The sequence below is a fragment of the Penicillium canariense genome (assembly GCF_028826845.1).
Source record: "Penicillium canariense strain IBT 26290 chromosome Unknown utg000001l_segment0_segment0, whole genome shotgun sequence".
Classification (NCBI taxonomy): domain Eukaryota; kingdom Fungi; phylum Ascomycota; class Eurotiomycetes; order Eurotiales; family Aspergillaceae; genus Penicillium; species Penicillium canariense.
The window spans coordinates 5,491,229-5,506,161 of NW_026622728.1; the positions used below are offsets into that span (position 1 = coordinate 5,491,229).

Genomic DNA, 14,933 nt, shown 5'->3' on the forward strand with positions numbered 1-14,933 from the left:
GCAACGTGATAGAGACACCACTGCAGTTGAATTTCCAGGATTGTGTCATTGAGGCTAAGGCTTAGCGGTGAAATTTTTTTGTTGGGTTCTTTATCGTCTGAATTCCTCGCAAGATCCGCAAGCGACAAAACAACTCCGCATGTGGACGGGGTTTGTATGTCCCAGCGCAAGGTTTTATGACGAAGGTCAACTTGACCAAGTTCAATCGTCCGGTATAGAATCTTGAAAGCTAAGCTATGCGAGAGGAGTCACCAGGCATATAACTTAGAGAAGTACAGACCCTGGTAAATGCACTCTGTATTTCTTAGGGCGGTGATGGTACATCAGTTGGAATTGCAATTTCGATTTATTCTGTGGGCGTGCAAGGAAACAAAACCTTCCCCATTATTTTACATTCTTGCTGAGAATATGCTACCCCTGATTATACCACAGCAAAGAAGTACACGGTTCTTTCAAAAATCCGTATCTGAATATTGGCCCCTCGTTCATGACCCAAAGTTCTTGGAAGCACGGCTCATAGCTATTCTAGCTACAACACCTGCGATTTGGCAGTGGTTTACTTTCCCTTGCATCTGTTAAAAAGTAAGTTATCAAATGTTCCTTGACAGTTAATGTTGAAATATGACCGATCTAGATCTCCTCTGCATGTACGGCGCTCATCATTTCCGCCTTTCCATGTCATATAACTCTCGACCACCCATAACGAAGTGTCACAATTCTCTGTAAGACATACACTGCATACTTTACACATTCTGTATTATCGAGCCACATTCATTCCACCCAAGCCGCCGGTATTGCAAATATCTATGGATATTGCTTGGAGCTCTCTAAGGGTACCGCGAGCGTCGTGGAACAGCACCCAACTCTGCTATCTGAGCCCACGGTCACTCAAAATAGCATACTCGAACCTGGATATGAATCAGAACCATATGATCCCAGCTGTTTACTGAGCTCTATACCTTGTATCAGCAGCTCTTTTGCTACTCACCGTTTATTTTGATGCTAAAGGCGACTAGCCCCAACATTCTACATTCGAAGGCGTGAGAGACAGGCAGAGAATGTATATTCGATGAAAGGTTAATACATAAGTCTTTCAGCAAAGTAAGCTATGAAGCTTCGTTTCGATTGATCAGCTTGTTCTCAATTTCTATAAGACTATCATGACATTCGTTTCTTCCCAATTATTTTTTCATTGGCCTCTGTGGGCTGGGTTTCTTCGGGCGCTTTCCATTGAAAATATATATCATTCATCTTTCTCATTCAAGTCCAATATTCGCGATCGGTTCTCTGAATCAGAAGGATTTCCGACATATCGCTCTGGAAGTTACGCATATTTCGTTTTGATAGTCCCTGATTCATCATTAACATAAGTTTAAACTCTTTGAATGGCTATGCGATCTTGTTTCGAGCTCCTGTGATAATTCTGCTTCTTCTATTACACGTTCAGTGGTGAATAAGGCTTTTGGAATTCCAATGTCTCCAGTACGCTAACCAAACAACAAGAACCGCTCGATCTCAATATCAACTATCTGGTTCGCCTCTCTACCATAATCAATCCCATTACAGTTCATACCGGTTTGGATTTGACAAGTGGCTAGTCTTTCCGATAGGTGATCATGCAGTGGAAGTGTGTAGTTGTGGTGTTCGTTCATCTTACAGCGACAGGACTATGCTGGCCCTACGATGGGTCTCTTGCTTCCTACAACCTCAATGAAAATAACACTGCGACTAACCCAGCTGATTACTGGGGAGAATGGCCCAACCATGCCTACTTCCCTTCTCCAGATAACTGGCGCTTTCCGATATACTCTCTCTTCCTTGACCGATTCGTGAATGGAGATCCAACAAATGACAACATCAATAGTACGCTGTTTGAGCATGACTTGAACTCCAATCAGATGCGTCATGGGGGAGATGTGGTTGGATTGGTGGATACTTTGGATTATTTGCAAGGAATGGGAATTAAGGTCTGCATCACCGCGCAAACTTTTATAATGGTCATGTCACTGATGTATGACGTTGACTCAGGGTATTTACCTCGCCGGAACTGTGTTGATGAACCAGCCATGGAGTTTCGATGGATATTCAGCCCTTGATACTACCTTGCTCGATCAGCACTTCGGCACACTCCAAGCCTGGAGAGATGCTATAACAGAGATCCACAATCGAGGCATGTATGTCATTTTCGACAATACTATTGCTACGTAAGTTGACCTAGTAGCCCAATAATACCCTAATTAAACTTGTAATATAGGATGGGAGACTTGATTGGCTTTGAGGGATACCTCAACTCGACCACGCCATTCTCACCAAGAGAGCACAAAGCTCAGTGGAAGTCTGACCGCCACTACGTTGATTTTCATTTTGGCAACACCTACAATCAAACCTGCCACTATCCCCGTTTTTGGAATGAAACTGGCCTTCCGGTCGAGAAGCATGTTCTGGGTGAGTTAAAGGGATGCTACGACAGTGACTTCGATCAATATGGTGATATTGAAGCATTCGGCGTGTATCCTGACTGGCAGCGGGAACTGGCAAAGTTTGCCTCGGTTCAAGACCGTCTTCGTGAATGGATACCTAGTGTCAGAGAGCGTCTCATTAGGCACTCATGCATGATTATTGCTTCCCTCGACATTGACGGGTTTCGATATGACAAAGCGACACAGGCCACCGTCGATGCGCTTGGTGACATCTCTGGGGCTTACAGAGACTGTGCTCGGCGTGTGGGCAAAACCAATTTTTTCTTACCAGGAGAAATTACAGCCGGAAACACCTTAGGCTCTATCTTTCTTGGTCGTGGTCGTCAACCTGATATGCTTCCGCAGACACTCGATGAGGCATTTGGGTTGACAAATTCATCCGACTCAACCTTCTTCCTTCGGGATGAGAGCCACCAAGCCATTGACGGCGCTGCCTTCCATTATTCAGTTTATCGCTCCCTCACTCGATTCTTGGGCATGGATGGAAACCTCGCAGCTGGCTATGATATTCCAGTCAACTGGACAGAAGCATGGTACCAGATGGTGCTCACCAATGATCTCATCAACTCAAATTCGGGGAAATTCGATCCTCGCCATATGTACGGTGCGACAAACCAAGATGTTTTCCGCTGGCCGACCGTCGATATGGGCATTGAGAGGCATCTTTTGGGTCTTTTCATCACAACGCTTCACTTGCCCGGAATACCTTTGCTGCTGTGGGGTGAAGAGCAGGCATTCTATATCCTTGATGCCACAGCTTCAAACTATATTTATGGTCGTCAATCAATGTCCCCTGCAACAGCGTGGAAGACTCATGGCTGCTTCATGATGATTTCAGAACAATACTTCAACTGGCCAATCAAATCAGGGCGACTGGGTTGTCATGATCAGACTGCCACATATGACCACCGGGATCCTTCTCATTTTATGCGAAACATCATCAAACATATGTACCAAATGAGACAGGATTTTCCTGCGCTCAACGATGGTTGGTGGATACAATTGCTTTCCAACCAGACCCACGAAATCCAGTACCCTGGCTCCAACGGCATACCAACCGAGACAGGCATGTGGTCGGTGCTACGAAGCCCTTACTATCAAGCACAGGATCTGGGTAACTCCGGGAACCAGACGGTATGGTTTGTCTATCAAAATGACAACAGAACTCTGGCTTATGACTTTGACTGCTCCGATCGAAACCTGGCGCTCATCGCTCCGTTTGACACCAAAATTACCGTGAAGAACCTGTTCTATCCACATGATGAACTTACTCTCAAGGACGGTCCCACGAAGCTACATCTGAATGGATCTCAAGAGTTTAATGGTTGTCTCGATAGACTTACGCTTCAGCCGTACGAGTTCAGGGCCTACGTTCCGATAGAGAAGTTTGTACCTCCTCGTCCGATGATTACGAAGTTTACCCCAGGGCACGACGTACCGGTGCTTTCTAAGGCCCCCCTGGAGAGCGCGAGACCCTTGAAATCGGGTTGTATTTCTCTACAGAGATGGACTGCACACGGGTGTCTGAATCAATTTCGCTCGAGTCATCAACTGAGACTGGCGCAATCGCGTCTGTTGACCTGGGCTCTGCCAACTGCGGAATCATCGAGAATGATGAAGTGTCCTATTCTGGACAAATTCCAGCCAAATGGGCTTGGACAGCCACTTTAACTGACGTTGAAAATGGCGTTCACCGGTTGACGGTCAACAACGCAACGAGCATCGACGGGAGGGCTACAGATGCCGTCGACCACTTTTTGATTCGAATTGGCCAACATGACAACCCTATGATCTTCACTTCGGCCAATTACTCCACCAACCTTCTCCACGAGCGGGAAGATGGCACTCTCTACGTTCAGCAGCATGCAGCTGGGGCGGACATGTATCGCTACTCGACGAATTGGGGCACTACGTTCTCCAGGTGGCTTCCGTATATTGGAGGAAATCAATCCATTCAAGAACAGCATTGGACTGGGACGAAGAACCAGAAGTGGAAAGGGCAACACATTCGTGTTGAGTACTGGAGCCGCTTGACAGGAAGCAGTGATTATGTCCAAGAGGGCGATGGCGCCCACTGGAACTCCCCAGTGCCTCGTCGATTTCCTCATATGTTCTTTAACGGACCCTTCAACGAATATGGCTACGATGCTGGCTTGGCCAATGTGGTGGAACAAGATAGCGATGGTATATGGAAATTCCGCTTCATGGCTGAGTGGCCATCTCAAGGCCAGCTCAATGTTTGGGGCATCAATCCCGACGGTCAACCCGATCAAAGCTATATCTTCGGTGACTCTGATGGAGACTCGGTTCTTGACCGTCTACCACCCTCCTCCCTCAGCACGACGACGATCAATATCACGGAACATCCACCTGATCCGCACTTGGCTTGGAGGATTCATCTTGATGATGCGACTCTACGATTCAAGTTGGTTCCAGCGGGCTCTAAATACGTGCAGATGGCTCTCTTTTTCATGCTATGCATTATCCCTGTCATCACCGCCATAACTTGCGCCTATATATTCAAAAAGACTTTCTACCGAATCAAATTCAACCAGGTCGGCGTGAGCGAGAAGAAAACGCTCATATCCCTGGATATACTGAAGAGACTTAAGGCAGACGATATCAGATGTGGAGAGCCACGAAGTCTAACTGCTCGATTGGCAAACAAGTCGAGGTTTCTCCAAAGTACCTCGGCATTTGGCAACCGCACATCACACAAACGAAACGTTCTAGTCGCGACCATGGAGTACAACATTGATGACTGGGGGATCAGGATCAAAATTGGTGGTTTAGGCGTCATGGCACAGCTCATGAGCAAGCAACTTGGTCACTTGGATCTCATCTGGGTCATACCATGCGTCGGTGGAATCGAATATCCCGTGGACAAACCCGCAGGATCGATGTTTGTCATGATCCTTGGAAACGCTTACGAAGTCAAAATTCAGTATCATGTTCTTAGGAACATTACCTACGTTCTCCTTGATGCGCCGGTTTTCCGCCAGCAGTCTGCCAAGGAGCCCTATCCAGCGCGAATGGATGACCTTGACAGCGCTATATACTATTCCGCATGGAACCAATGCATTGCTCAGACACTCAAAAGATTTCCTATTGATTTGTATCACATTAACGACTACCATGGTGCAATTGCGACTCTTTATCAGCTACCTGAGACTATTCCGATCTGTCTTTCGCTTCACAACGCAGAATTCCAGGGCTTATGGCCGATGCGCACACTAAAGGAAAAGAGTGAGGTGTGCTCTGTCTTCAATCTTGATATGGATGTTGTTACGCGCTATGTCCAGTTTGGAGAGATCTTCAATCTATTACATGCTGGAGCGAGTTACCTGCGCCTTCACCAGCAGGGCTTTGGTGCTGTTGGGGTATCCAAGAAATATGGTAAGCGGTCTTACGCACGCTACCCTATCTTCTGGGGCCTAAGGAAAGTTGGAAATCTGCCAAATCCCGACCCTTCAGACACCGGTGAATGGAGCAAAGTGTTACCCAAGGAGAGTGAGATCAGTGTTGACAACGACTACGAAATGCGTCGAGCTGAACTTAAACGCCAGGCACAAGAATGGGCTGGTCTCCATCAAACTCCCGATGCCGATGTCCTAGTCTTCGTTGGCAGATGGTCAATGCAAAAGGGAATCGATCTAATTGCGGATGTGATGCCTGGTGTTCTCGAATCTCGATCGAGCGTCCAGCTAATTTGTGTGGGGCCTGTCATCGATCTATACGGCAAGTTTGCAGCACTCAAGTTGGACCGCATGATGAAGCTCTACCCAGGCCGTGTTTTCTCAAGGCCACATTTTACGGTGCTACCTAACTTCATCTTTTCTGGTGCAGAATTTGCACTGGTTCCTTCTCGTGACGAGCCATTTGGTCTGGTTGCCGTCGAGTTCGGTCGCAAAGGCGCTCTCGGTATTGGCGCTCGAGTAGGTGGACTCGGACAGATGCCCGGATGGTGGTATACGGTTGAGTCGACAACAACTTCGCACCTTCTCAAGCAGTTTAAGCTTGCCATTGACAGTGCTCTGAGTTCAAAATATGAAGTTAGGGCCATGATGCGTGCGAGATCCGCTAAGCAACGCTTCCCTGTCGCCCAGTGGATTGAAGATCTGGAAATTCTCCAGTCTACCGCTATTCGGGTTCACAACAAGGAGCAAGCAAAAGCTCAGGCACAATCAAATGTCGCGCCTTATGGATACAACGCTATATATGGAATGATGACACCCCAGGCCGCTGCGTCGACCCGGTCGGGTGCTTCCAGTGGCAGTGGTACCTTGACGCCGCCATCGCGATCAGCCAGCCGTCCAGGAACCATGGCCTCCTTGCGGCAAAGTTCCATTATCTATAGCCGTGATCCTAGTCCTGGCAGTGACGGTAGGCCCAAGTCAGGTCTCAGTCGACACCTTCCTTCTGGTGTCGGTGTTGGCCCACGGCCAGTCTCGGCTCCCCTAGAAACTCTTGGGCGCGGAGACTTTGGAAAAGGGACTGTGGCAGATGTGGGGGAAACGCAGAATGGGGTATCACCAGACACTGAGGATGAGAGTGAGGATGAGATGATGTCCACTTGCTACGGTGACGAGGAATACCCGATGGCAGCCGGTTTGGCTGAGAGAGGACGCCTAATGGAAGGCTCTTCCCTGAATCCGCCATCTTCTGGGATCGTTCTTACCAAGGAAGCTCTCTCTGCTCGACATTCAAGTCAGGGCTCCCCTCTTGGGCGATCTATCGGGAGCCTTTCAACCTCAGCCGCACCCAGTACAGTGGGAATAGAAGATACTCTTCTTCCTCCGTCAAGACCTTGGGCGGAGCCTGGAAACCGCCTCAGCAGTGCATCGGTGCTATCCGTGGATTCTGTCGTTGGTGACAAGAAGGACTATAAGCTGCAGAAGGTTGACCCTTTCTTCACGGACAGCAATGGCGAGTACTACAGGGCATTCGAAAAGAAGTTAGAAGATCTCAATGGTTCAAACTCGGATTCTCAGCTTTGCATTGAGCAGTATCTCGAAAAGAGCGAGAAGAAGTGGTTTGATCGATTCCGAGATGCGCGTCTCGGACGCAATCGGTCGCCAGCCCCCTCAATGCTGTTTGGCAAAAGCGGAAGCCGCTCTCCTCCAGACTCGATAACCAATGACGATACAATTTCCCATGAGAGCGGCACGCCAGAGAGGAAAGCAAATGACGAATTCCTTCTTGGTGATGACTACGTGCCACCCACCGGTCTCAAGAAATGGATGCAGATGCGCATCGGGGACTGGCCCGTGTACTCCCTATTTCTTGGCCTGGGTCAGATAATTGCTGCCAATTCCTATCAGATCACCTTGCTGACTGGTGAAGTTGGCCAGAGCGAGGAGAAACTCTATGGAATCGCAACGGTGTACCTGGTCACGTCTATTCTGTGGTGGCTCTTCTTCCGATTCTGCAAGTCGACCCTGGTCCTGGCTGTCCCGTGGTTCTTGTATGGAACCGCTTTTATGATTATTGGCGTTGCTCACTTCGAGACGAACTCCTTTGCCCGTGGATGGATTCAGAACATCGGCAGTGGTATATACGCCGCAGCCTCATCAAGCGGCTCGATCTTCTTCGCGCTGAACTTTGGCGACGAAAGCGGCGCTCCAGTCAAGCAGTGGGTATTCCGTGCTTGCTTGATTCAGGGCACGCAGCAAGCCTATGTCATTGCTCTCTGGTACTGGGGTTCCACGTTGACGAAGGCTTCAAATGCTGGAATTGCAAATGCACAAGGCAATATCACAAGCACCTGGAGGATGACAACCGTCTGTATCCCAATCACTGCTTTTCTGTGGGGAGTCGGTGGCCTGATCTACTTCGGCTTGCCAAACTATTACCGACAGACTCCCGGCAAAGTCCCGTCATTCTACAAGTCAGTCTTCCGACGCAAAATCGTGCTTTGGAATTGGGTTGTAGTCATCCTTCAGAACTTCTTTTTGAGTGCTCCCTACGGTCGCAATTGGAACTGTAAGAAATAGTCTACCCTTGATTCAAAGCCATTATGCTAATGCTTAATCTAGTCCTTTGGATCTCCAAGCACGCCAAGCCATGGCAAATTCTCTGCCTCTGTGTCGTCTTCTTTGGGTTTGTCTGGATAGCAATCCTATTTCTGCTCGCCTGGGTATCCAAATCACACAGTTGGATTCTGCCTATCGTGGCTTGTGGCCTTGGAGCTCCCCGATGGGCACAAATCTGGTGGGGAACTTCAGGGTCCGGCCTTTTCCTTCCGTGGGCAGGTAGTTATGTGTCTGGTGCCCTGGTGTCACGAAGTCTTTGGCTATGGCTTGGTGTGATGGATGCTTTACAGGGTCTCGGCTTTGGCATGATCCTTTTGCAGACACTGACACGTATGCATATCTGTTTCACACTACTTGTATCACAGGTCATCGGCTCGATTGCGACCATATGTGCGAGAGCGTTTGCGCCGAATAGAATTGGTCCAGGACCCATATCCCCGGATATCACAGCCGGAGCTGATGCCTTGGGGAATGCGTGGTTCTGGATTGCGCTAGTCTTCCAATTGATGATCTGGTGGGTGCCCATCTCTCTCAAAGAAGCATCGTGGACTGTGTGTCACTAACTTAGAGCAATAGTGGCGGGTTCCTTCTCTTCTTCCGCCGTGAACAGCTCTCAAAACCTTAGCTGCAATGTTTTTTCCTTTTGTGGGAAGTGGGTTGAACAAAGCTACATATTATCATTGAACAGGATTCTCTATCCTCAATGGTTCACGCTTTCACTTTTCTATGTTCAGTTTTGGTTGTGATTTTGGTCTCCACTAACCTAGTATCTAATGAGATGATCTTGTTTTTCATTTGCGTAATTTGACGCAGACTGCGAAGGCATGTACTAATTAATACATTAATCGGAAAGTTTTATAATTCGTAATTCATTCTCATTGAACTTCGTAGACTACTGAAATATACTATAAGTCCGAAAATAACCAAGCCCCGAGAAATGCAGAGCAACAAGCTAGATAACATAGGGGGATATTGTTTTTGAAACCAAAAAAAGAATCAAAATGGACTACTATAGCACCCATTACCGTACCCGAATATAATCACCCACAAAGCCGAACCAGGCAGTACAGAATCAACTCTACCACTCAAGCGGCTCGCCCTTAACATCACCCCGGTTGGTCTTGGGCACAGGGGCGGCGTCAATCTTGGTGGCACCACGATTTTCACGGCGAAGGTAGGCGCTTCCATCCAACCAAGGGGTCTGGAGGCTGCGCTGAGCCTCGAAGGTACGAATCTTAGACTCCACCTGGAGAGTGAGGCCAATATCATCCAAGCCATTGGTGAGGCAGTGCTTGCGGAAGCCATCGACGTCAAAGGCGGCAATCTTGTTACCCTCGGCATCCTTGATCTCCTGGTTAGGGAGATCAACCTCAACCTCGCGGCCAGCGCGGGCCTCGTCGGCAATCTTCTTCAAAGCAACCTCATCCGAAACAACGACAGGGAGCATGCCGTTCTTGAAGGTGTTGTTGAAGAAGATATCGGCGAAGGAAGGAGCGATGATACACTTGATGCCGAAGTCCAGCAGAGCCCAGGGGGCGTGCTCACGGGAGCTACCGCAGCCGAAGTTGGGACCTGTCACAACCAGGATCTTGGAGTTCCGGTAGACACCCTGGTTCAGGATAAAGTCGGGGTTCTCCTGGCCATCAGGGTGATAGCGGAGTTCATAGAAAGCTGCAGAGCCCAGACCAGTACGCTTGATGGTCTTCAGGAACTGTTTGGGGATAATGGCATCGGTGTCGACATTAGCACGGTCCAGAGGAGCGGCAGTGCCCTTAAGGATAGTGAACTTAGGAAGGCCAGCACTGCTACCGCCAGCAGAAGTGTTGGTATGGGGCTCATCATCGGCGGGAAGGTCCAGAACACGGTCAAGCTCATCTTCAGTCTGAGGGGAGTCGGCCTCGGGCTGGATGTCGACATGGGGCTGGACCTTGGCAATAACAGGGCTGGGAACCACATGCTCACGAATATCAGCGAGCTTGCCAACGATGGCGGCTGCGGCGGCCATGGCAGGGGACATCAGGTGGGTACGACCCTGGGCACCCTGACGACCCTCGAAATTACGGTTGGAGGTACTGGCACACCGCTCCTTGGGGGAAAGAATGTCCGGGTTCATGCCGAGGCACATGGAACAACCAGCCTCACGCCACTCGAAACCAGCATCGGTAAAGATTTTGTCGAGACCCTCGGCCTCAGCTTGTTCCTTAACCAAGCCCGATCCGGGAACAATCATGGCGCGCTTGATGTTGTCGGCGATCTTCTTGCCATTGACAACCTTGGCAGCAGCACGCAAATCCTCAATACGAGAGTTGGTGCAAGATCCAATAAAGACCTTGTCCACGACAATGTCCTTCATAGGGGTACCAGACGTGAGACCCATGTACTCAAGAGCCCGCTTGCAAGAGGCCTTGCGGTTCTCGTCATCAAAGTCATCTGGGCTGGGGACAACACCAGTGATCGGGATGACATCCTGAGGAGAGGTACCCCAGGAGATGGTGGGGATGATGTCGCTGCCATCAAGGAAGAGGTCAATGTCGTATTTGGCATCGGCGTCCGACTTTAGGGAGGACCAGTAGTTGACGGCCTTGTTCCACTCGGCGCTGCCGTACTTAGGAGCAAGAGGACGACCCTTGAGGTACTCAAAGGTGATCTCATCCGGTGCAATCATGCCAGCACGGGCTCCACCCTCGATAGACATGTTACACATTGACATACGTGCCTCCATACTAAGACCGCGAATGACAGATCCGCAGAACTCGATGACAGCACCAGTGCCACCAGCAGTACCAATAACACCAATGATGTGGAGAACAACGTCCTTCGATGTCACACCAGGGGGAAGCTGGCCGTCGACCTGGACGCGCATGTTCTTGCTTCGGCGGGTCAGAAGGGTCTGGGTCGCGAGGACGTGCTCGACTTCACTGGTTCCGATACCGAAAGCCAGGGCACCGAAGGCACCGTGGGTCGAGGTGTGACTGTCACCGCAAACGACGGTCGTTCCGGGAAGGGTGAAGCCCTGCTCAGGGCCGATAACGTGGACAATGCCCTGGCGCTTATCGCCCATACCGAAGTAGGTGAGACCGAAGTCCTTGACATTCTCCTCGAGGGTTGTGCATTGAAGGCGGGAGTCGGTTTCCTTGATGAAATCCGCGGCATTCTTAAAGTTCTTCCGCGAGCTGGTGGGAATGTTCTGTGGGAGAGAACCGAAGGGTTAACGAACATTCGTCTAATCATCAACAGAGCAAGGCGACTTGTGACTTACGTGGTCGACAGTCACCAGAGTGCAGTCCGGCCGGCGGACCTTGCGACCAGCGTTCTTCAGACCTTCAAAAGCCTGGGGCGAGGTCACCTCATGGACGAGATGCCGATCTGTTACAGAGTCAGAGGATAAGGTCAATTCGTGGGAATCTCGATCGACATACCGATATACAGCAAGCAAGTGCCATCGTCCTGCTGGTTAACAATGTGGTCATCGAAGACCTTGTCGTATAAGGTCCTCGGTTTTGTCTCTGCAGAAGGCATATTGTGTGGAATGAGGAAAGATCTTGTTGATAAGGTAAGGGGAAAGCAGAAGCCTGGACTTATATTTAAAAGCGCCCGCGATGTCGCTGGGAAGCTACTCGAGGGGCAACGCCGATTTCGGTCGGTCAGCGGCCAATGTTTGGGTTTTCATTGGCTACAGTGGCGAAAAAGAGGGGTGCCGACATCGGTCGGCGTGAAAAATGCAACGGCGGCTAGCGGCGCTTGAGGGCGGCTGATCGCGTCTCCTCTCATTTGACTCATCCATATATATTTCCCTCTGGGTTATTACTCAATTGGCTGTCAAATAAATGAAATGTTCAATGTTAGGTTCTCAACAACGAAGTTTACGCCCGTATAAATTTTGATATGAGCCGTGTGAGGCATGGGGTTTCACCGACTGATAGGTGTCCATGACGTAGCCCGACCGACTCCGGGTGAGACGGTAATACTCAGGCGCTAATTGGCTGCGGCCGCCGGGGTCAGATCGGGGCCCGCCGCTGGACTAAAACGGCACTCCGTACGTATACAGAGAACCCGAGTGCTGCGCATTATTGACTTCTGTTGGATACCTCTTGCGACATTCGTCCTGTGGTAGTGTCCCAACGTGATATTAACATTGTATTTCCAAAACCATACCCGGAAACCTTGGTAGGATTTTAGATTTGCCGAATACGGTAGGGATCAGAACGCTACCTGAGTATGTTGAGATCGATATATATATTGCCTCCTGGAGTCAGGGAGACTCCATCAAAACAGGGGTTTCTACAACAATCTGAGTTATCTCCCGCTTCATCTGGAATCTGATGTACTCTCACCATAATATCAAAGTTCATGATTCATTGTCTCCAAAGGTCTCAAAAATCTAAGATCTAAAAGCATACCATAACACCAAAATCCGACTCTTGATACTATCCGGCAAATCCCCAGAACCCAGAAGCACATATCATGCAGAGTCAAGCCCAACCACAATTCTTTTTCCGGAAACCGATCCACTTCGTAGAATATCCAATGCCGCATTGATCCCCTCCAATCCTCCCTCAGCGCGAACAATCTCAGGGAGAGTTAGAGTACCCGACTGGAGTAGGTCTTCCAACCAGCTAACCATGCTCTCCCCTACTGCTGGTGCAGTATGGAACAACTTAATAGGCACAGTATGGTATCGGATCCCTGGGTTTCGCGCCTTGGGCAGACCTGTGAGTCCTAGCAGATGGGAGTGCCCTGAAGGATCGAGGGTTTTCTCAAGCAATGTCGCCGTGTCCTTCCCGACGATATCAATCGCGTATCGTAGCTTACCTCCTGTCACTCCAAGGATAATCTCCACTGCGCGATCTGTATCGTGTCGATCCACTAGAAGGTCTGCGCCAGATTGCAGAAGCTTAGCTCCATGTCTCGCGGCATCGGCGACGCAGATCACCCGCAGTCCCATGAGCTTGGCTAATTGTAAAGTCACTAGACCAGTTGTCGTTGAGGCTTTAAATTCGATCAGCAATGAACTTCACTTACAAGGAAAATTGCGTGTATGTCTTACCTCCCCAGATTGCAACCCAGTCACCGCGTTGTGGACTTTCTGACTCGGATGAAGCAAAGCACTCATCATGTATATCGGCCGGAATATCTTGCTTATCGAGGTGACTGATGATTTGAGGTAAATTAGGACCAGGAGACTTTGAGAGGAGAGAGAAGTCTAGTCCAAATGAGACACCAAGAGCCAACACCGAGGCCACGAATGCTACTCCAAGAGAAGCAGATGCATATATAGAAGTCGAAGATGGAATGCGGGCCGCATTGAAATCTGTGGCTATCGCATACTGTTGGAAGGCGGCTTTCCTGATGTCTCGATAATCTGTTGAGGGAACCAGAACAATATCACCCACACGAACGCGTGAGTTCGCGTTAGGGACTTGCAACACGAGCCCAGCCAGATCACGTCCGTTTATCCATGGTAAACTTGGAATGCCGAAGTTGAATGCGCTATCCAGAGTCGCGTTAGTCCCACGCACATAATAATGGAGAGAAGTGTGATCAACCTACGGTGCTTTCCAGTCAATCGGGTTGAGCCCGATTGCAAGGACCTGCCCATGTGTGGTGAGAAGATTGAGATTTTATGCAGATCAGAAGGAATTGTAGACTCATCTTACCTTTACAAGGATCTCCCCGGGGTGCAGAATGGCAGGAATGGCATGGTCATTCACCAGGGTGTACTGTTCGCGGACCCCTTTGAGAAGCAGCACACTCTGTCGTGCTTCCACGGACTGGGTACCTGGAGTCTGTTCCTCTTCTTTGATGATATTTGAGGGGCTAGAGGGCCCAGAAAGTATGTAGCGGTGGAAGCTCGTTGCTTTCTTCTGCAACTTGTCGAGCTGGAGACAAGTAGTGGTTGACATGATGCTTGGAGCTAAGAGTGCCATATTAGAATTCAGCCGCCACTGAAGAGCAAAGATTCCAGAACGGGCTTTACCTATATTCTTTTTGGGAGTACCAGTCCGTGTTCATTATTTCTCGGGCGAGAAATAATTAGGGTAACGCACGCTCACCATACTTGGGAGCGGGGACGTTGATATCTGCCGTCGCCCAAAGCACGTAGGGTCGGGGCGCCTTGCGTGGCCCTGGAGTGCCTCGAAAGCGGCCACAAAATGGAAGCATATCGGCTTGATTTTGCGCCATTCAGCCTATCCCGTGGCCCATGGAGGTGGTCGGGAGGATGCTTATTGCTCATGGCGGGGATCAAATGGCGTGATGGAGACCCCTCGTTGGCAAGCGTGGGGAGGGGAACGTAGATCAAAGATTATCATGATTGTTTATTGTCCTGTGAATCTCCCGTTAAATTTAGTTAGACGAACTTCCATAAGGGCCGAGATTCTCCTAGATTAGTAGAATCCACCAGAATCCAAGAGTGTAGATC

General features: G+C 49.5%; 3 protein-coding genes across 3 annotated transcripts; 1 reads left to right on the forward strand and 2 right to left on the reverse strand.

Annotated features, from left to right (window-relative positions):
- Window positions 1-1,616: 1,616 nt before the first annotated feature.
- Window positions 1,617-9,137, forward strand: ags2 (alpha-1,3-glucan synthase Ags2; the record flags this gene model as incomplete). The annotated part of the gene is made up of 6 exons (XM_056683984.1): window positions 1,617-1,967; window positions 2,029-2,204; window positions 2,255-3,879; window positions 3,933-8,462; window positions 8,516-9,026; window positions 9,089-9,137. 6 exons carry the CDS (start codon window positions 1,617-1,619, stop codon window positions 9,135-9,137), a joined length of 7,242 nt encoding a protein of 2,413 aa, XP_056547590.1.
- A 453-nt stretch (window positions 9,138-9,590) lies between these two features.
- On the reverse strand, window positions 9,591-12,031 carry luA (3-isopropylmalate dehydratase LEU1; the record flags this gene model as incomplete). Its single annotated transcript, XM_056683985.1, has 3 exons — window positions 9,591-11,699; window positions 11,772-11,878; window positions 11,932-12,031. 3 exons carry the CDS (start codon window positions 12,029-12,031, stop codon window positions 9,591-9,593), a joined length of 2,316 nt encoding a protein of 771 aa, XP_056547591.1.
- A 943-nt stretch (window positions 12,032-12,974) lies between these two features.
- On the reverse strand, window positions 12,975-14,415 carry N7482_001861 (zinc-binding alcohol dehydrogenase family protein; the record flags this gene model as incomplete). The annotated part of the gene is made up of 4 exons (XM_056683986.1): window positions 12,975-13,501; window positions 13,560-14,002; window positions 14,063-14,103; window positions 14,170-14,415. 4 exons carry the CDS (start codon window positions 14,413-14,415, stop codon window positions 12,975-12,977), a joined length of 1,257 nt encoding a protein of 418 aa, XP_056547592.1.
- Between the last annotated feature and the right edge of the window lie 518 nt (window positions 14,416-14,933).